Source organism: Lynx canadensis, chromosome B4 (assembly GCF_007474595.2).
Source record: "Lynx canadensis isolate LIC74 chromosome B4, mLynCan4.pri.v2, whole genome shotgun sequence".
In the NCBI taxonomy this organism is placed as follows: Eukaryota; Metazoa; Chordata; class Mammalia; order Carnivora; family Felidae; genus Lynx; species Lynx canadensis.
The window spans coordinates 68,205,434-68,226,974 of NC_044309.1; the positions used below are offsets into that span (position 1 = coordinate 68,205,434).

Genomic DNA, 21,541 nt, shown 5'->3' on the forward strand with positions numbered 1-21,541 from the left:
AAAAAAAAAAAAGATGAAACCGATTCCTCCTGCCCAGAATTATTTGAATAAATTCTGCAACATTCTGCTTTACATGGTCTCTACAATTTACAAAAATATGTTTACGGTGTTAATGTTAAATTATTTCTTTTTTCTTCAGGAATTTATTGTTTGCTTATTTACCTGGCAAAAGCTTGGCCAAAGGGGAGGTGGAAATTTGGAGCATTGTGGCAAATGCTATTATATCTGTGTGTATAAAATGTGAAACACAGCCTCTTATTTTCTAAACACGTTTAAAAGCCTATCAAATATCTGGCAAGCCACTCCAGGATCCCCACTCATTATTGAACTGCTCTAATAAAATCTCATCTTTCAACCAGAAAGAAGGCTCAGAAGGTTCTCGGTAGCCTCTACAATTAGCCTTTTGCTAATTCTTCAGTGAGCGCCAAGGATTTAAAGCACAAAACCTGGAGTCTTTTTCATGTGTTTTAATGGATGCCTTTGGTGCTATACAAAGATACACAGCTTTCAGGAAACAACACTCAGCTGGCAGTGAGGAATCATCAATGATTAATTTAGAAAGCCCATCCCTAGCATGTGGAAGTAGCTTCAGGATAATGGCAATAAGTGGTGTGTATCCAGGGGATGGGGTTGCTTTGCAGACTTAAGGTTCAGAAGGTGGTGAAAGAAGGTGAGTAAGGAGGGCTTGGGGGATCCCCTTACTGTACGTTTTTAGGAGGGCCTGGCATGCTACATACTTTGATCTTTTGCTGCATAGATAGTTTTGATCTAAACTGTGTACTCAGGGTAAATAAGATATGATTTGTTATTTCACGGCTTTCCTTCATAATCCTTTCCTTTAATTCTCCTTTCCAGGTGCCCAGATGATCACATTCCCATTCCCACTGGTCAAATACCTGTGGAATTAGAAGATGGATGGCGTGGTGACTGAATCTGGAGTCAGGCTGCTTAGTAACAGAATCCTGGCCTCCTCACACGGTAGGAGGCCTTGAATGGCCCTGCAGGTTCTAGGAGGGAGGTGTCTTAGGGCGAGCACCTGGCCTTTTCCCCATCTTGGCTGTCAGTCATCATCCCGCCTCGCTACACTCACCTTATTTCTGGATCCTGATTTGAGAAGCCTGGCTCTTGTAGACACCTCAGAGTGACTTCCTAAGGTCGCAGCCACTTATTTGGTGATTTTGTAGTTGGCTGATATGAAAGAACAGAAGTGCATGTATTTCAAACACATTTATTGAAGATCCACTGGATGCGGGGCGATGAGAATTCCGCGGAAAACCGACGGACAAAAATCCTGCTCCCCCGAGAGTTCACATTCTGGTGGAATTAAAAGTTGCTTCGCAACATCTGCGCTGTGCTCATTATCAGCTCTGCCTGAGGACTGCTTGAAGTTCACTGTTCAGGCAAAGGAAACACAGCTTTCCCAAGGGCCATTGTAAGCTGGCCTCAGCTCTCTGCGGACAAAATTTGAAAGAATATAAATTGCAGAGCCGCGAACGAGGCGGGGGTGGGGGGGGGGTCACTGAGGTGGCGTCTATTAGCGTCAATACGGCGGAGTCAGGGGACCCTGCCAGAGCCTGAAAACTTCAAGCCAAACAAACTCAGGGATCACAACCCCCCACCCTTCTCCTCTTGCCCTCCGACTAGCCGCGGCCCCTGCCGCGGGAAAGCCGTCCCAGGGGTAGGCCGGAGGAGACAGGGGGCTTGGAGAAAGTGGACTCCGATTCGTTCCCCCTTCTCCCCCTCCCGATCATGGGCTTTGCCCTGGAGCGCTTCGCCGAAGCGGTGGACCCGGATTTCGAGTGCAAGCTGTGCGGCCAGGTGCTGGAGGAGCCCCTGTGCACGCCGTGCGGACACGTCTTCTGCGCCAGCTGCCTGCTGCCCTGGGTGGCGCGGCGGCGCCGGTGCCCGCTGCAGTGCCAGCCCCTGGCGCCGGGCAAGCTGTGCCGGGTGCTGCCTCTGCGCAGCCTCATCCAGAAGCTGCGCATCCAGTGCGACTACCGCGCCCGCGGCTGCGGCCGCTCGGTCCCGCTGCGCGAGCTGGCGGCGCACGTGGAGCGCTGCGACTTCGGCCCTGCCCGCCGCCGCCGGCGGGGCTGCGCCTCGGGGCCCGGCGGCCGCGGCGGCGGGGACGTGCCCGCGCGGGGGGGCTGCGCCACGGCGCCTGGGCCCGGCCGGGGCGGGGGGCGCGCGCGGGGGGCCGCCGGGCGTCCGCGGCGGCAGCGGGCGGGGGCCCCGGCCGCGAGTCCTCGCCTGGAGGCGGCGCGAGAAGGCGCTGCTGGCGCAGCTCTGGGCGCTGCAGGGCGAGGTGCAGCTCTCGGCCCGCAGGTACCAGGAGAAGTTCGCCCAGTACATGGCTCACGTCCGCAACTTCGCCAGAGACCTGGGCGGCGGCCACGGCCCGGTAAGCGCAGAGGGGTCGGGCACCTGGGGCACGGTTGGGGTGGAAAGAGGACCGCTTCTTTCTGGTACTTGGGGATTCCTTTAGAAGGTGACATCCGTCCTTACCATGCAGTGGGAAGCATCCACCAGCCCTGACCCTACTCCACTGTCAGCACCTTTCGGATGGGTTTGTGTTGCATTTGAGAAGGATTTCTCCCTTCCACTTCTATTAGGATTGGAACGAGTTAAACAGATTTCAATTTCAACTTTTCGACGGAGGAGGAATTAGGAAAACTCATTTTGCCACCCCGACCCCTCGCTCCCTATCTTTCACTTTCCTGCCCTATCCTCTCTGCTATTTGGGGGGCGGGGGGGGGCACCTCTGGCTTGTTCCTAAAGCCAATCAGAAAAGGAAAGCCAGGAAATGAGGACTTCTCCGACCCTGCCTCCCCTCTCCCGCTGCCCCAGCATCCCTGCGGCCTTGTCAGTCGCACACCTTTAGCTCTGAATGACTTAGTTTCCCTGCCAAACTGCTCGCATCGCCTCTACTCAGTGCAGGGACTATCAGGGATGTGAGAAACCAGGAAAACCTCGAGTTGGGAGAGGGAGCAATGGGATTTCTTAGACCTGCAGAGTTTTCATTAGCCCGACCTTCCCTAAAGAATCCTTCCCTTCCTAAGTATTTCATCACTGGTGGAGTGTGTGTGTGTGTGTGTGTGTGTGTGTGTGGCTTGGGGGACCAAACCTGAGAGCAGCCACATCCATCTGGGGTCATACTAGCCCTGTGAGCCCGTGGGCAGCGGCTGTTTCCCTTCTTTGTCGAAGCTGCTGGCCCCGAACCGTGCTGGTGGACTGCCCGCTTTCAGACTGAATAAACAAGCCTGTTTGCAGCACCCCGTGTGAAGAGGCTTGTTTATAAAGCTGTTACTTCTCTTCTGGAGGACTTCTGCACAGTGTTAGACATTGTTGGTCGCTGCCATGGTGAGCAGGGATTTAGCAGGACTTGCACTCCATTCAAGGAGCTGTTTCCATTCTTCACTGTCCCGGGGAGGAGCAATACGGGATCACTCCCATTTGGGACCGCGTTGCGCCGCCTCCAATCCAGGCATGGAGTGGAGAAGCTTCTGCCCTTGAACCTAGAAAAGATAACTGAAGTGTGAGCGGCTAAAATGTTGCTGCTCTGACAAAGGGAGGCACACTGCTTCTTAAGAGACTGGGTGCTATCCCTGATTCTTTCTGTATCCTATTTATATCTAGGTAAATTTACAGAGTGGGAAGATCCAGAGAGAGGCCCAGGAATGGGCTGTGTTACCAGGCCATGTTTCAAGGTCGTAGGGTAGCAATGGCCGACGGAACAACAGCTAGAATCATATGACAGAAAAGTCCAAGCAACAAGTCGAGCTGTGATTCTGAGAAGTGAGGAAAAACTGCCCATGATTTGCAGACTATCAGAAGGCTTCTCTAGGAGCCTCAGAGATGTTTTCCCACTGCCAGTAGGGGCTGCTGTGTGCACTCCCTGGGAACCGCTCCTGGGACTAGGTGGTGATGGTGCTTATGGAATTTTACCATTCGGAAGTAATTACCAAATATGTAATTTCGCAGGACAGTTAATAATACCCATAGCTATGAATAAACCTTACCTAATCTGGCACTATCTCACCTTGTATTTAAATTGGTCTGTATTAATGAACAGGTTGTAGATATAATTCCTATTCGTTTTACTATTATTTGGCTGCCGGGAAAAGAAATACATACTGTTTTACCTAATACAAATTCTCTCTTTTTAAAGTTCTGCAGGAGTTATGCAAAACCAAGTAAGAGTGCTATTTAAAATTAGGATTACTGTAATTAGATCCTGCATTACAATAACAATCCAAATATCACTATTGAAAGAATTTTATCAATAGCTCACTACTACTTAAATCCCTCAAGACTTTCCAACGTGAGATTTTTACATTAAATAATTCTGAGGTTCTTTATTATACTCTAACAAAATGAGGATACTTGTAGGGTCACCAGAAATCTGTTTTAAATTACAATGAAGTCAGAATTAGATGCTGCATTCGGATAAAAGATAGATTGATGTGTGAAAAGACAAAGTCTTCAGACATTTTTGAAAATAGCTACTTTTCTCACAAGCACGTTTCTTTTAAATACATAGTTTCAAAGTACATTTAGGAAGAAATGTCCCAAATTCAACCATCCTTAAGATTTTCTTCTTCTCAAATGTTCACTTATTTACATTTTTTTCAAAAGGCTTGTTGTAGCATTTATTTATTTATTTATTTATTTATTTACCTAGTTATTTTATCCCTTTTCTTCTAGGATGGAGAACATAAACCACTCACCATTGTGTTAGAAAGAGAAAATGACACGTTGGGGTTCAATATTATAGGAGGTCGACCAAATCAGGTAACCTACCTTGTTAATGCATAACTCACTCTTTGATTATAAAATAATAGAAGACAGCTTTCACTTGTGGATTTTGAATGAGGAAAACAAGTGATTTAATCTTTAAAATCATTGTGATCAAATATCAGATTCCTTAATGCAAATATTCCAGTACATCATTACATTTTTTGAGTACAAAACAAACCAAAAAACCCAACAGCTAACAAACTTGTCCCTCTTTGCTACTTTTAATAAAACCACAGTAGGTTTCTCATTTTATTTACATTGTATAGCCCCATTGGTAAACTTCTTAAACCTATTTCATAATAATGTGTATAGGCAATTTGTATTTGAAAATACTAGGCAACTGGATGGCCTGATTATACCTTCTATTTATTAAGTCAATTTGCTCAATTTTCACATGCTAACACAGACCAGGCAGTTTATTATGCATGTTGAATGAATAAACAGTTAAAATAAGTTGAAATAAGGGATCATTGTTTTCATAGGTATATAAGCAATACCATGCTAAAGAAAGATGGTTGGTTCGAGATATTTTTGGCTCCCCAAATTCAAATCCTTTATTTAATTGAATGAATAATATTTTCTACATTGATGCCAATTGTTTTCAAAGTACATGACTTACAAACTTAAACCAGAAACTGTAGTTGCAGAGTTCTTTTATATCCTCCAAATACATCAACTCAATTTTCACTGTAACTAGAAAAAGGTGGTGAAGTTTAAAAAGATGCATGTTCTTTAATTTTCTTAATCAAATGCCATGAAATTTTTGCATCTTGCATTACAGATGTTGTCTAAGGAAACTATCTTTTAGTTGTTGGCCATATGCTATGTTTAGGTCAGGATGGCAATGACATTTTTTTTTCTTATTGTTTGGTATTTCAAAAACCTAGTAACAAATGACTGCTGTGCTTCTGTTTCTAGAACAGTCCCCATTTATTATGAAAAGAAGTCTTTCATCATAGCATTTTTGTTTTCTTTTCCCCTAAGGAATATTTTTACAAAATGCAAGTTAGGTGTTTGACATTTAAATGACATTGGCCGTTTTTAAGAGGCTCTTCAAATTCATGTTAAGGAAGGCTAAGCAAGGAGAAATAATTTTATTTAAACTGCCGTGAAGTAAATTGACATTTAAAATGATTATTACAGTATGTCAGGCATCTTACCTAGATAAGTTCTGCAATATAATTGTTTTTCCGTGACTGGCTAAAATGTCTTGTTTGTATTATACTGGTTATATGGTTGAGATTTAACTAATCATTAGGCTCATTGCACCTGGAAATGTGTAACGATTAGCCTTGAATGGGTTCTCTTGCAGTTAGAGTTGATCTTTTGGGATTTTACACTTGAGCAAGCTCCTAGTCTGCCCTGTGAATAGATACAGTACAAGCTGTATTTCCAAATCTGTTACATCATGAGGCTAAATTATATTTTCAAAGCTGTGACCACATCTCAAACCAGTTATACAGTGAGACTGGATATGCTTTTTGTTTTCCTGTAGCCCTTTTTAATTGCTATATCTGTCTAGAAGTAAGATGTTTTATAAATAATACTTAGGAGCCAGTCAATATCACCTTGTACATACCCTTTCCTCATGGCTTTTTATGTATACCCAAAAACATGAAGTAAATGGATAATCTTGTCAGAGATGCTGGACTCATTCATTAAAGCTGCCATCTTGATTAATGACTATTTGGTATTAAGTAAGTTAAAATTCAGTGCCAAATCCCCAGCTAAGGGAGAGAGTTGAATGTTTAGTGAGGATTGGCAACGTGACATTTACTAAATTGACTTTATCCAACTTAAGATTGTATTGGTATCTTTCTCACTGCTAACAGTTATATTTTTTATAGAATAATAAGGAAGAAACATCAAAGGAAGGAATTTACGTTTCAAGAATTTTGGAAAATGGACCTGCCGACAGAGCAGATGGCCTGGAGATTCATGACAAAATCATTGAGGTAAGACAATAATAAAATACCAATAAGAGACATGGAAGAAGTATTTAGACGTTTTAAATTTCCAGACTTACTGTTTTACCTTGATGTGATACTTATTAGAGTATATATCTATCTAGAGTTTATATCTAATCTGTATCAATTGTTAGATATTGAGATAAAAGAATAAATCACCTGAAGTTTCCAAATGTGTTAATGCGTGTCTCTGCTTTAATAAGTTGCTGTCCCTGTGAACTGTGAAGAAAGTTGTGTGATTATTAAGAGATTAATTTTGTATGACCTTTCAAAAAATGATAAATCTCTACTCAAGAACATTTTTGATGAGGAAATATTACTGTCTTTGAGCTTGTGATTAGTATGTTACAGGGAGAGTTTGGAATTGTTTATACAATACCTTTTACCATTTCTTAGTTTCACATAATTATCTTGTTCATGTATTTTTCAATGGGGAAATTTTTTTTTCCTGTTGCAAAAACCTGGTGGGAACTCTTTATTTTCTCAAATGTGTGTTGTAGTGCTATTGTAATATTTGGGGTTGAGAAAGTAAATTATAGAAGTTAGTAAAATTTGGGCTGGGATAGTGGAATTTTAGGTCCTTGCCATTTACCACCAAAGTGCTTTTGAAGTTTTAACTGATTGAGATAGTAGTATTTGGTATTACTGAAAATGGTTAGATTACCTTTTATCAGTGGAATTATTTCCAAGGTATTAGTAAAGGCATAGATAGAAATTTGGAAGGTTTATTTGACTCCACTACTTTGGAAATATTCTGTTTATTCTAGGTTATATCATCACTAGTGCTGTCTTTCTGAATGTCTATATAAACTCTCTGGATGGAGTTGGTTCTTTTTCTCTATTAAACTTTGGATAAACTTTTAGATATTCACTCATCCTTGGTGCATTAAAAAGATTGAATTTTGAGTAATTTGACTTTGGATAAGAGTAAAGAATGAAGAAGATCCAATAATTTTTCTGTGTCAGGAAAGAACTCAACAACATCTAGAAATGAGCTGGCTAGGTATTTTGGGGAAGAGAAAGGCGATGTCTTTGGCTGAAAAGCTGGGTTTTATCTGAAGAGGTCTTTTGTATTAAAATTCTCGTCTTCCAGTTTTGTAGCCAAGATAGTACAGACCTGCTTTCACTGATGGCTGTCCAGTTTGTCTTGAAAATTTGCCTAGTGGAAGTATTTACATGCTGCAATTTGTAACATTAGAAACTTTTTATTTCTACTCAGGTTTGTGCAATATGATTTAAAGGGCAACATAATTTAAACAACAAAAAAAATGCCCTTGTTACTTTCAGCCTTATCTCTAAAGCATTTTGATTTTTCCAATTACATGGAAATGAATGCCTGTTTGATACTCTTAGAAGGGCTAATGGAGCTGAATACATATATTCAATTAGCACACATACTCACATATATACACAACAGAAACGTAATGGGGATTTCAAAAACATTTTTTTCCAGCTAGGTAACAGTGTTAGGTGTGCTTCATTAATGTTGCATTAAAAAGGAGGAGAAGAATTTCTTTTTTAAATTGTGATATAGCACTTCTGTTAAAAATACATTTTTTTAAACATGAAGAGGTAATTTTATAAAAACTGTGGTTGATAAATCAAGTGCATGTAGATATCTATCTAATACTGCTAATGTATCTCAAAATAACCTTATTCAAATCATATAAAGAGCAAAGAGATCAACCATGTTAGTCTAAATTATAATTTATAACTAGCTGCAGTATTATTATTATTTCACCTTGATGAGCTTAAAATTTGCCTCAGTGACAGAAATTTATCAGTGCCTCTTTTATGCCAGGGTACATTGTAATAGTCCTATTTTTGTTATAGTTCTATAATTGATTCATATGAACACATTGACAGTTAAAAAATGAGTTGGATGATATACATATATTTGGAATGTTGTCTATTAAATAGTGGGAAATATTTTAAAAGGAATACTATTAGAAATATATCTCATATTTAGTTTTTTAGTGATGCCATTGGCTTTTAAAGTGAATAGATATTTGTGACTTTATTTTGTGTGTGTGTATACACACACAAGTAGCATGCTTGATCTTTTACATATATATGTGTAAAAGATCTTATAACAATTAAATTTAGACACATTTGATTCCTGTCAATTATTTTAGCTCATCTTCCGTTATGGTATCAGTCAAGTTTACACATTTTATAGTAACAGGAAACTAATATGAAATATAGGATTAATTTAAAGAGTACAGAGACAGAAAACATTTTAAAATTGAGTAATTTATTTTCCATTTTTTGTGCTCAGTGATTTATTTATTGAACTAATTTGATGCAACGGTTTTTTTCAGTTTTTGAATTTGAAATGGTTATGCTGGTTGATACCTGGTGCAACAAATAAATTTGTTAGCAGTAGAATACACAGTAGTTCAGATATTATGAAACTGCTCATATGAGCTAACTTCCACAATCACATGACTAAATGTTTTGAATTTAGTGATTTGACTGAAATAAATAGAAACCGTTAGACTTTTTTTTTTTTTTTTACTTAGAGTCATGATATGCTAAAAATGTTTTGTCTAGCTAATTGGTTAAAGCACACATTACAATAGGTTTATGTATTCTTACAAAATAACAAAAATTTTCTTAAAATCGTTTATTTGGAGGAAAAAGTAGATATGTTAAAGGTCTGGTTCTATTGATGCATAAAGAGATTTTAGAAATTCTAATAAAAATATTAGGTATAACAATTTACCAAAGTTTATCAAAAGCCAACAACTCTAAAAGTATTATTTTTAAATATTCTCCATTCCACTGAAGCTGATCAAATTCAAGGATCATAAAAGGAAAAAAATAGTCATAAAGTAAATCCATGTCATAGTTTTCACATAGTGCAAGGAAAATTCTTTTGGAGTCAGTCTCCTTGAACAATTATGTTTAGTAGTTTCTAGATGTTTACACATCCATATTTGTTAAAATATGTATGGTGTAGATTCAAAATAGAAATCTGTTGTGATGTTGAAGTTACAGTATTGGGTGTCAGAGTATCCCCGGAGACTGAAAAGGAAGACCTTGTTAAAGGCATTTTGAAACATGGCGGAAGTTCACATAGACCAGGAATTCACCAGAGGATATTTCCAATAAAAGCATCATTTGCATGCTGTTTTACACCCTTTCGAGACTCAAAGGAGCCACAGAAAACTCTTGATACTATCAGAGGCTTGGGCACAATTCTGTAAGAGGACAGTACCGTTACCATGATTATCATCATGTTAGGATGCCTGCAGGGTGTGTGGGAGTTGAGAATCAAAGTTCACTGCTGCTGTCAGCAATTATTCCTCTGTTATTATTTCTGTGTCACTGATAGCAGGCAGTACAACCTTAACCCCAGAGTGGGAAAGTGAATAGAAGGGTGGAGGGTCATTCATGGCTCTTTGTTCCCACTTTCTTCTCCCCACCCCTCCCCCCCCCAGCTCCTAGCCAATGCTGGGTGACTGGAAAGTCCACCCTTCTCTTAGCTTCTGGAGACCAGAGAGTAGGGGCAGAGTAGACTGTGAAGTCTATGGGAAGAACAGTGTGGAGCAGAAAGAGTTTTCTGTAATGTATATATTAAAGTCTTCTATTTACTTAGTCTGAAATAAATAATGAAATGCAGCACCCAAGGCATTTTCATATACTTTAGAAACAGTTCTCACATTGAACAGTGTCATTATAGCACTTTCTAGAAAGTGATGAGTGTAGTACTAGCAGAAAGAACTTTACAAATGCAATGTCTCCACAAGGACTTAACTATTCCAGACTGCCAACTCCACCGTCTTTTATTTCTCCAGCACTGCGCTGCTAGAGTAAAAATCTTTGATGATTATTGTGTTTGTGTAAGTCTCTGCACAGTTCACTTATAGGGGCTAACACAGGAGATGTAAATGCAGATGAGAGCTAAACATTCAGGAATGCTGTTGTCTCAGACTTGCAGGGTGCTCCCTCTGTGCGTGCCTGATGGCACAGTGCACCTTCCTGCCTTATAAAGCAGCCATGCTAATTTGTGTATGCTTCGGAAGCATTTACAAGTTTTGTAGGTCACTTGTAAATCTGGTGGGCAATTAGTTTTTTTGATAAATTATTATTTAATTTGAACACATCACTGAACTCTTTAATAACATATTATCATCCCACATTTTTAAAGTGTTTTTTAATTGTTCAAATAACATTGTCTGAAAGAAGAAAGAACTGAAAGCAATCGTATTAGTGCAGGTAAAGAATTACATTGTATGAGATTTGTAATCCTGATTGAATGCTACTTAAATTGACTGCTGTTTTACCATGATATAGTTATCATTATAGAATTGTATATTTTAACATATGGTGAAAAGTACTGTGTTGCAGTGGGAAAAGCATGAATCCTGGAGTCAAGGAGCTCTGGCTGGAATTCCTGTCCTGCCTCTTTAAACGTGTATGACCTCAAGCAAGCCAGTTGTACTCAGTTTCTATGCCATTCATGGTTACCATGTATACAAATTTCCCAGCACAAGGCAGGTTCTTAGAACCCACTATTATGAGTCTGATGTGTCCCTCAGCCTATGCAAGTAGTTTGTTCTACAGAACACAGAGACAGTGGGTGCGGAGATATTTTCCTTTCTTGGAGAATCCAGGGCACTGTCTCCCCAATTTTTAGTCATCCCCATTTCTTTTTTTTTTATTTAAAAAATTTTTTTTCAACGTTTATTTATTTTTTGGGGCAGAGAGAGACAGAGCATGAACGGGGAAGGGGCAGAGAGAGAGAGAGAGACACAGAATCGGAAACAGGCTCCAGGCTCTGAGCCATCAGCCCAGAGCCTGACGCGGGGCTCGAACTCCCGGACCGCGAGATCGTGACCTGGCTGAAGTCGGACGCTTAACCGACTGCGCCACCCAGGCGCCCCATAGTCATCCCCATTTCTATAGACACCACAGTTTGGATGAGTAAGTGTAGGAAGTTGTAACTCATACATTTTCATATATTCGTAAGGACACTCAGATACAAGAGGGGCTGTGGGGAAAACTTTGTAACTATGCACTTATGATTTAATTCAGCCGTTCAACAAGTATTAATTGCCTATATGTTCCAGGCAGCATCTCTGTACTATGGAAATAAAGAGCAATAAGAACCATTCTGTGTCCTCAAGAAGCTTGTGGTAAGGCGGTCCCATTTGCTGCCTGTACAAGGCAAAGCAGGCCTTCATGGGAAGTTGCTCCTTCAAACATTATGACCTTAAATGGACATCACCATGTGATCTTAGCAGAATGACACTGAAACGAGGATAAGCCTTGTTTTCCTGTTCTCCCAGGAGTAGTTCAATTCATTTTAAGAAAGCACAACATAGGGTTAGTAAAGTAATAGAATCTGTGAATGTAAGACAGCATTGTAGTTTCAGGAAGGGGCATGGACTTTGAACTGGGGTCTTGGCCTTGAATTTATACTGGATTGCCTTGCAGAGATTTTCAATCTTTCTTATTCTCCATTTCTTTCCTATAACTATGAGGGTAAAAATAACTAGTAACTCATATCTTCTATATATATAATTATAGTGTTTTGCCATTATACTGAATTTCCATTATTAATTATTGTTTTGGGGTGACTGGCTGGCTCAGTCAATGAAGCATCCAACTCGATTTTGGCTCAGGTCATGATCTCACAGTTCTTGAAATTGAGCCCCGCATCAAGCTTTGTGCTGACAGTCCAGGCCTGCTGGGGATTCTATCTCTCCCTCTCTCCTGCTTACACTCTCTTTCTCAAAATAAACTTAGAAAAAATAAGTATAGTTTTATTTTAACTTACAAGGAAAAGGCTGGAAATGTCTTTTTTACACTGTCAAGCTTTAATGTGTTAAGCACTATTTATTTTAAATTTATAGGGTATGAACTAGAGTTTGATTCTTTTTAAATGCTAAACTTCTGTGTGTGGAAACGGGCCCACCACACATGACTGTGCTGTTTGCACACTGTGTATTTGCACACGGTGAAAAGAAAGTCAAAAGGTCTGTGGTTCCCATTCTCCTCATCGTTCTGCACTACAAAAAACTCATCAGAGCACCTATGACCTGATTTTCTTTACGAAGGTATAATCACATACATAAAATGTTGTATTAGTTTCAGGTGTACAACATGATTCAGTATTTGTGTATATTGCAAAAATCAACCCAACAAGTCTTGTTGACATTGTCACCATACATGGTTAGTTACAAAATTTTCTTTCTCTTATGATGAGAACTTCTATTCTCTTAGCAACTTTCAAGTATATAATATAGTAGTATTATCTATAGTCGCCATGCAGTTCATTACATCCCCACTTCTTATTTATTTTATAGTTGGAATTTTGTACCTTTTGACTCCTTTCAACCATTTTGCCCACCCCTTACCCCCCACCTCTGGCAAACACAAATCTGTTCCCTGTATCTATGAGCTTGTTTTATTTGTTTTTGAGAACTACACAGTATTTGTCTTATTCTGTCTCACTCATTTCATTTGGCATAAGGCCCTCAAAGTCAATCCATATCATTGTGAATGGCAATATTTCATTTTTCATGGATGAATAATACTCCATTGTTGGTGTGCACGTGATATATATATGCAATGTCTTTATCCATTCATCCACTGAGGGACTTGGGTTATTTCTGTATCTTGGCTATTGTAAAATAATGCTGCAGTGAACTTGGAGATGCAGATAGGTTTTTGAGTTAGTGTTTTCATTTTCTTCAGATAAATAGCCAGAAGTGGAATTGATGGGTCATATAGTTCTATTTTTAATTTTTTTGAGGAACCTCTGTGTGGTTTTCTACAGTAGCTGCAGCAGCAATTTACATTCCCATCAACAGTGCACAAAGTCTCCCCTTTCTCTACCATCTCGCCAGCATGTGGTATCTCTTGTTTTTTTGATAATAGCCATTCTGACAGGTGTGAGGTGAGATCTCATTGTGGTTTTAATTTGCACTTCCCTGATGATGAGTGATATTGAGCATCTTTTCATGTACTTTTTGGCCATTTGTATGCCTTCTTTGGAAAATCTGAAAGGTCTAATTCAGATTTCCTGCTCATTTTTAGTCAGATTGTTTGTTTTGTTGTTGTTACTGAGTTGTAGGAGTTCTTAGCGTATTTTGGATATTAAGTCCTTACAGATGTACGATTTGCAAATATTTTCTCCCATTCCTTGGGTTGCCTTTCCATTTTGCTGATGGGTTCCTCTGCCATGCAGAAGCTTTTTGGTTTGCTGTAGTCCCACTTGCTCATTTTGCTTTTGTTGCTATTTTGCTGTCATGTCCAAAAAATTATTGTCAAGACCAATGTCATGGAAATTACCACCTATATTTTCTTCTAGGAGTATTATGGTTTCAGGTCTTACATTCCAGCTTTTAATGCACTCTCAGTTTGCCAGGTCTCATGGGCACAAACCCCATTTGTCTTCAAGGCCAAATGTTTGCAGAGTTGCTCTCAGTCTTAAAAGTTGGAGTGTCCAGTATAGGGTGCAAACGCCTCACTCCTCAGGAAGAAGCTTTGGGTTTTGCATTTTCTCCTGATTCTAGGTCAGTGCACCAGCGTGGGAGGTAGAGATTCTGGAGAGACTATTTTTCAGCATTTCCTGTTTGCTTCCATGTCATTTTCCTCTCCTTTGTTCAATGTGAAGGGGTCACTGCCAACTTTAGTTATGTTCACAGGAAATTATTCCATATGTATCTGTAGATTCAGTGTGTCCATGAGTTCAGGATCTTTCTACATTGCCATCCTGAATCAGAACTTCCCCATAACATTACAATAAGATCTATACTTGATGTGAAGTGAAATTTCAAAGTAGGCCATATCTCACTGCCTTTTGCCCTACTTTTTCCCTCCGTCGTCCTGGTCCTCAGGCATCTTCTTTCTCATGGTCTTATTTCTTTGCAGCATTTGTCTTTTGCAAAGAAAATATGTTTTTGTTGTTGTTGTTTGGTTTTTTGTTTTTGTTTTGTTTTGTTTTTTTAGAGAGTAAGAGAGAGTAAGTGCGCTTGTGGGGAAGAGAGAAGAGAGAGAAGGGGGGAGGGAGGGAGACAGAGAGAGAGAGAGAGACAGAGACAGAAAGAGAGAGAGAGAGAGAGAGAAAATATCTTGAGCAGGGTCCACACTGAGCATGGCCTGATCCCACAACTGTGGGATCATGACCTGAGCTGAAATCAAGAGTCGACTTCCAACCGACTCCGCAACCCAGGCACCCCTGGAAAGAATGACTTTAAATTCATTTATACCAATAGAAACTTGAATGATAAAAATTGGCCCCACTCAGGGTATGTGAACTTTACCTGGAAGTAATGCCTTAATGATTCTCAGAATTTTTCCATTTTCACCTTAATGATTCTCATGCTTTTTCCATTTTCACCTTGAGCACGGTAGCTTCTTGAGCGAACTTTCCCTGGCCCAGTCTCTACCATTTGCAGTCAGTTTGCCTACTCCTGTCAGGATGGCCATTGTTTTACTCCTTTGTTTAAGGTCCTTGATTAATATTCTGTTGACAGTAGGTTAAAATCCACATTTATTAGTGAAGCAAAATGGACTTTGAAAACCTTTACTTTTTAGTTTTTGCTTTTAGACCATCTACTGTTGTAGTCATATGAAACTCCTCCTCTTTCTTATTCCTTCTTTTCTTTTGACCTGGTGTTCTTGCCCCTCCCCTACATCTTCTGTAGCTGGCAAGTTTCTGATATCCTCCCCTTCCTAAAGCCCTTCATAGTCCACCTGTGTACTTCCCTGTTACCAGTATGTTTCTATACCTCTTACTTTCATAACATTTTTCATGTGCTCTCTGTGTATTCATTCTTTCTTGTTCTTCTCCTCTGACAAATGCATGGGTTTCTTTAAAAAGCTGTTTAGGATTTGGGGGAACCTGGGTGGCTCAGTCAGTTGAGCCTGAGTCCGACTTCGGCTCAGGTCATGATCTTATGTTAGTAGGTTCAAGCCCCACATCCGGCTTTGCATTGAAAATGTGGAGCCTGCTTCAGATTCTCTTTGTCCCTTGCTCTCTGCCCCTCCCCACACATACTCGCTGGCTCTCTCTCTCTCTCTCTCTCTCTCTCTCTCTCTCTCTCTCAAGAATAAGCATTAAAAAATAATAAATAAAATTTAAAAAAGGAAAAGGCAGTTTAGGATTTTATTGAACTTAATAACTCCAGCATCTTTCCTGCTCTCAGAATTGTGCCTGGAAGACTGTGGGCATTCTTTTAATTTTCTTTGAATAGTAGAATAAATGAATGGATGGATCTTGAGCTCAAAATTTCAGGCTTTATGGTCTACATGCAAAGGTTTTTCAGATGCCAGGTGGGCAGACCCTGGAGGCTATCCCTGTTACATCCTATTCCTTCTCTTTGTGTCTGTTTCATAAGGTCAATCAGAAGTTGAAAGACCTACTGTTTAGGTTTAAAAATTTCTAAGAACCGGTGATAACGGACTGAAACAATTATCTTTCTCTAGACTCTTCTATCCTGTAAATAAGAAAGAACCCAAGTCTCCAACAAAATGTTTCAAATTCAGTTTATATAAATGCTTGAATTGGATCTGAGGATGTATGTTTGCCTTCACCCTAACACAGATTTTTCGTTATTGAACTTGAAGAACACAGTAAAGCTGACCGTATTCACATGCTTGCCTGCAAAGCAGATTTGCAGAAAATGGCACTGGACTAAACATGGAATTACACAAAAACATGACTAACTACAGAGGAACTGAAAAGATGAAAGATGTTTTCAATGTTTCCAAGCCTTGTAAATGGTTTGGTGAAAAGATAGAAGCTTCCTAGAGCACTGGAGAGTGGCTGGGGAGACTCTTTGAAGTTCTCATGGTGAGAGCTGCTTGGAATAATTAACAGTGACCCCAGCTGTGAGGCATTCTGTGGAAGCTTAAGGAACAACTCGCTAGCTAAGCTTGTGCTTGGAACTTTTAGAGGCAAGTTTTGAAAGGTTGTTCTTTCATAGAATACATGCTGTTAGGTTTCTAGTAGATTCTTTTTTTTTTTTTTTTTTTTTTTTACAGACATGAATAAAAATTTCTCCGTTCTTTTCTAAAATGTTGTTCTTTCCACTGCCTTGAGAAAGGATCACCACCTGGGTGGCTGTCTGTATAAGTGGCCGACTCTTGATTTGGGCTCAGGTCATGATCTCACAGTTGTGAGATGGAGCCCTGCGTTGGGCTCTGCACTGGGTGTGGAGCCTGCTTGAGTCAGTCAGTCTCTCTCTCTCTCTCTCTCTCTCTCCCCCCTCCCCCTCTCCCTCTGTCCTGTGTTTGCACTCAGTCTTTTTCTAAAAAAGATAAAAAGCATCACAAAGAAGAAAAGTGCAACTGACATGTGTTGGATGGATGTGGTACCTGTGGTACCTGGTCCTTCTAATCCTGTGCATTATTGTGGCCACGTCCCACTCCAAAGTCTTTATGGACAGTGTGTTTAATCATCTTCCCTATTCTTAAGCAGTTAACAGTGTTATTAAGAAAAAGCTTATCACTCTTTTGATAATCAGCGTCTCAGAGGCAATATATTGTTATCTTCAAATAAAAAAATGACCCAAGAGTAGATAACATTCAATTTATGTGTAAAACAATTTTAATGTTTGTTTATTTTTGAGAGAGAGAAGGGCAAGGACAGAGAGAGGAAGACAGAGAATCCCAAATGGGTTCCACACTGTCAGTGCAGAGCCTGATGCAGGGCTTGAACCCCCCAACCTAAGATCATGACCTGAGCCAAAAATGAAGAGTCCAAAGCTCAACCGATTGAGCCAACCATGCGCCCCTATGTTAAAAATATCATAAAGAATTCTGTTGCTTAAAAGGTATAGGAATAAAACTTTAACTCCTAAAATTAGATGAGCACCTGGCCATGCTGCTCACTCTAGGGAAACTATTTTTTTCATAATATAGACTAGGATAAAATTTAGCACCGAGTAAGCTGGAAAGATAATGTAATGTTAAACTATATTTTTAAAGTATTTTTATATAAAATTAGGTAATTTGATGTTTTGCTCACATAATCCATCACAACAAAGTAAAAGAAACAATAAATATACCTTATGAAATCACATGTAGAAATTACTTGCTAATAAAAACGTGTTCCTCATATCAAAAATAATCCATTTTCTACTCTGTATGTGCTGTTTCCTTTTTTTAAGATTCCATATATAAGTGACACCATGCTATATTTGTCTCCGTCTATTTCACTTAGCATAATGTCTGTGAGGTTCATCCACGTTCTTGCAAATGGCAGGATTTCTTACTTTCTCATGGCTGAATAAGTATTCCATTGTATTATATGCCACATCTTCTTTATCCAGTCATCTGTCGGTGGACACATAAATTGTCTCTGTATCTTAGCTATTGGGAACAATGCTGCCGTGAACATGGAGTGTAGATATCTCTTCAATATCCTGCTTTAGTCTGTTGGAGGGTGCATATATACCCAGAAGCGACATTGTTGGATCATATGGTAACTTTTTAGGAACTTCCGTGTTGTTTTCAGTGGCTACGCCAGTTAGCATTCCCACGAGCAGTACACAGGAATCCACAACAGCACTTGCTATCTCACCTTAGGAGTACACAGCTATTCTGACATGTAGTAGGTGATATCTCACTGTGGTTTTGATTTCTCTTTTCCTGATGATTAGTGATATTGAACACATGTACCTATTGGCCATTTGGATATTTTCTTGGAAAAAAATGTCTATTTAGTCCCTCTGTCCATTTTTATGTCAGATTGTTTGTTTATTGCTATTGAGTTGTCTAAGTTCTTTCTATATTTTGGATATTAATCTTTTCCATATATATGATGCATAAATATTTTCTACCATGCCATAGGTTGCCTTTCATTTTGTTGATGATTTTCTTTGTGCAGAAGCTCTCCAGTTCAATAGAATCCTACTAACTGATTTTTGCTTTTTTTTTCTTTGCTTTTGATATCAAATAAAAAAAATCACTGCCAAGACTGATGTCAAGGAGCTTATCCCCCATGTTTTCTTTCTAGGAGTTTTAGGATTCCAGGTATTACACTCAAGTCTTTGATTCATTTTAAGTTGATCTTTGTGAGTGGTTTAAGATAGAAGTCCAGTTTCACTCTCTTGAATGTAGGTGCCCAGTTTTCCCAGCATTATTTATTGAAAAGACTGTCATTTTTCCATCATGCACTCCTGGGTCCTTTGTCATAAGTCAATCGATCATATGTACATGGGTTTATCTCTGGGGTCTTCTTTTATTGATCTGTGTATCTGTTTTTATGCCAATATCATACTGTTTTATTACTATAGCTTTGTAATGTAATAGTTTGAAATCAGGAAGTGTGATGCCTCTAGATTGGTCCTTCTTTCTCAGGATTGTTTTGGCTATTCAGAGATCTTTTATGGCTCTGTACAAATTTTAGAATTGATTTTTGAATTTCTGTGAAGAATACCATTAGAATTTAGATAGGGATTGCATTCAAGCTGTACGTTTCTTTGGGTAGTATGGCCATTTTAACAATATTTATTATTCTAAGCCATAAAAGCACAAATTACCTTTCCATTTGTTTATGTCTTCAGTTTCTTTTATCAGTGTCTTACAGTTTTCGTTGTACATATCTTTCACCTGCTTTAAATTTATTCCTAAGGATTTTATAATCTTATTATTTTATTATTTTTGATGCAATTATAAATAGGATTGTTTTCTTTTAATGTTTATTTTTGAGAGAGAGACAGAGACAGATACAGAGTATGAGTGGAGGAGGGACAGAGAGAGAGGAAGTCACAGAATTTGAAGCAGTCTCCAGGCCCTGAGCTGTCAGCCCAGAGCCTGACATGGGGCTTGAACCCACAAACCATGAGATCATGACTTGGGCCTAAGTCAGATGCTCAACCAACTGAGCCACCCAGGCACCTCAGTAGGATTGTTTTATCTTTCTGATAGTTCACTGTGTGTAGATATGAAACTTATATTTGTATAGTGATTTGAGGTGGTGGAAATTGGGAGAGGTTCATAAAAGGATACAAACTTCCATCTATAAGATGATTAAGGTATGATTAAGTGAGGTGATGGATGTGGTAAGTGAGTAGGTGATAGGACTTCTTTCACGATGTATATGTATGTGATGTCACCACAGCATATATTTGAAATATCTTACAATTTTATTTGTGACTTATACTTCAGTAAAGCTGAAAAAAAGATTGTCAGTTTACCACCCACACAATTTACTTGAGTAAATAAATACACAGTTGAATGACAATAGGCTTTTGTTGCTGGAGGTGGAAAGACCTTTTAGTGATTATATATGCCTCAGCTAATTGAATAATCAAGACAGGCGATAGGTGTGCATTAAACAAAACAAAATAAAACCCATGATGCATGACTGGTGCAGGGGTTTCACCAAAAAGACTTCCCTGTATTATGATGGCCTTCAGCTTTAAGAATGAAATGATACTTGAAAGGGCCTTTAACGTTTTTTATTTATTTTTGGGACAGAGAGAGACAGAGCATGAACGGGGGAGGGGCAGAGAGAGAGGGAGACACAGAATCGGAAACAGGCTCCAGGCTCCGAGCCATCGGCCCAGAGCCTGACGCGGGGCTCGAACTCACGGACCGCGAGATCGTGACCTGACTGATGTCGGACGCTTAACCGACTGCGCCACCCAGGCGCCCCTTGAAAGGGCCTTTAAAGGAAAGATGAGAGATAGATTCAAAGAGAAGTGTGAATGGAATAAGGGCTTTCCATGTTTAGGAAGAATTCCATGAGCCAAGTGGCAAGGCAGGACTGACTGTGTCTTGCCTGGCAGCCATTTTTGCTAATTATATAATGACAAAATAATAGCCAATACATATCAAGTTAAACACTGTTTAGATGTCTACATGTATTAACTCATTGCATCCCCACAAACCTCTCGTGAGTTTGGTAATATAGGTACTAGTAGTATCCCCATTTTACTGATTAGAAAACTGAGGCACAGGGATATCTAGTAATTTGCCAATGTCGCAGAATGAGAGTTCCTGGTCTGTGCTCTTGAACATCTCCTGATACTACCTACCGTTAAGAGTTACATAGGTGATTCAAGGTAGATAACATATAAGTCAGTTGAAGTCAGATGTTGATCCTGTTAACTGAAGGCATTGTATGTTTGGCTAAGGGGTTTAATTTTTATAGTAGAAGGGAGTGAGTAGTCAGTGATCATGTCTGAGCAAGGGAATGACATAGGTAAAGCAATGATTAAAAGATTAATTAAGAAAATAGATTTCACTGGAATGTGCAAATAAATTAAAAAGTCAAGGTACTTGAGACAGGAACACTAGTGGGTGATTACCACAATTCTTCGTACATCAGGTAATGAAGGCCTGTAGCAAATAAAGTAGAAAACTGCCAGAAGGTGGTGACAACCTAGTTACTTTTCCGTTTGTCTTCACTTGCCCACAATATGTTCATCTTAAATCAAGAATGGTGCTCAGTGCTTAATTTTAAATAAATTTTTATAGGAGAGTCACAAATCACAGGTGCCTAGAGTAATGAATGATCAGAGTGAAGTCATCTATGCAGCCAACAACCACGTGGAGAAACAGATCATTACAAGCACCCCAGGAGTCTCCAGTATTCTCCTATTCCACCATTACTTTCCTCCAAGTTTTGCCTAGTTTTGAATTTTGTATAAATATAATCATGCAGTAGGTCTTCTTTAGAATATGGCTTCTTTTATGTAACATTGTGTTGGTATAACTCACTGATACTGTTGCAACTAATTGTACTTTGTTCATTCTCACAGCTGTGTGGATTTCACCTTTTGAAAGTACCACAATTTAGTTGTCACTTTTAC

The 21,541-nt window shown here is 39.5% G+C and overlaps 1 protein-coding gene across 1 annotated transcript in view; it reads left to right on the forward strand.

Annotated features, from left to right (window-relative positions):
- The first annotated feature begins 1,724 nt into the window (after positions 1-1,724).
- The window catches only part of PDZRN4 (PDZ domain containing ring finger 4), a 371,646-nt gene continuing 351,829 nt past the window's right edge, over positions 1,725-21,541 (forward strand). The window contains 4 exon segments of the mRNA XM_030322548.1: positions 1,725-2,178; positions 2,180-2,401; positions 4,705-4,791; positions 6,645-6,752. Coding sequence (XP_030178408.1) covers positions 1,750-2,178; positions 2,180-2,401; positions 4,705-4,791; positions 6,645-6,752 — 846 coding nt within the window. The 5' untranslated portion in view covers positions 1,725-1,749.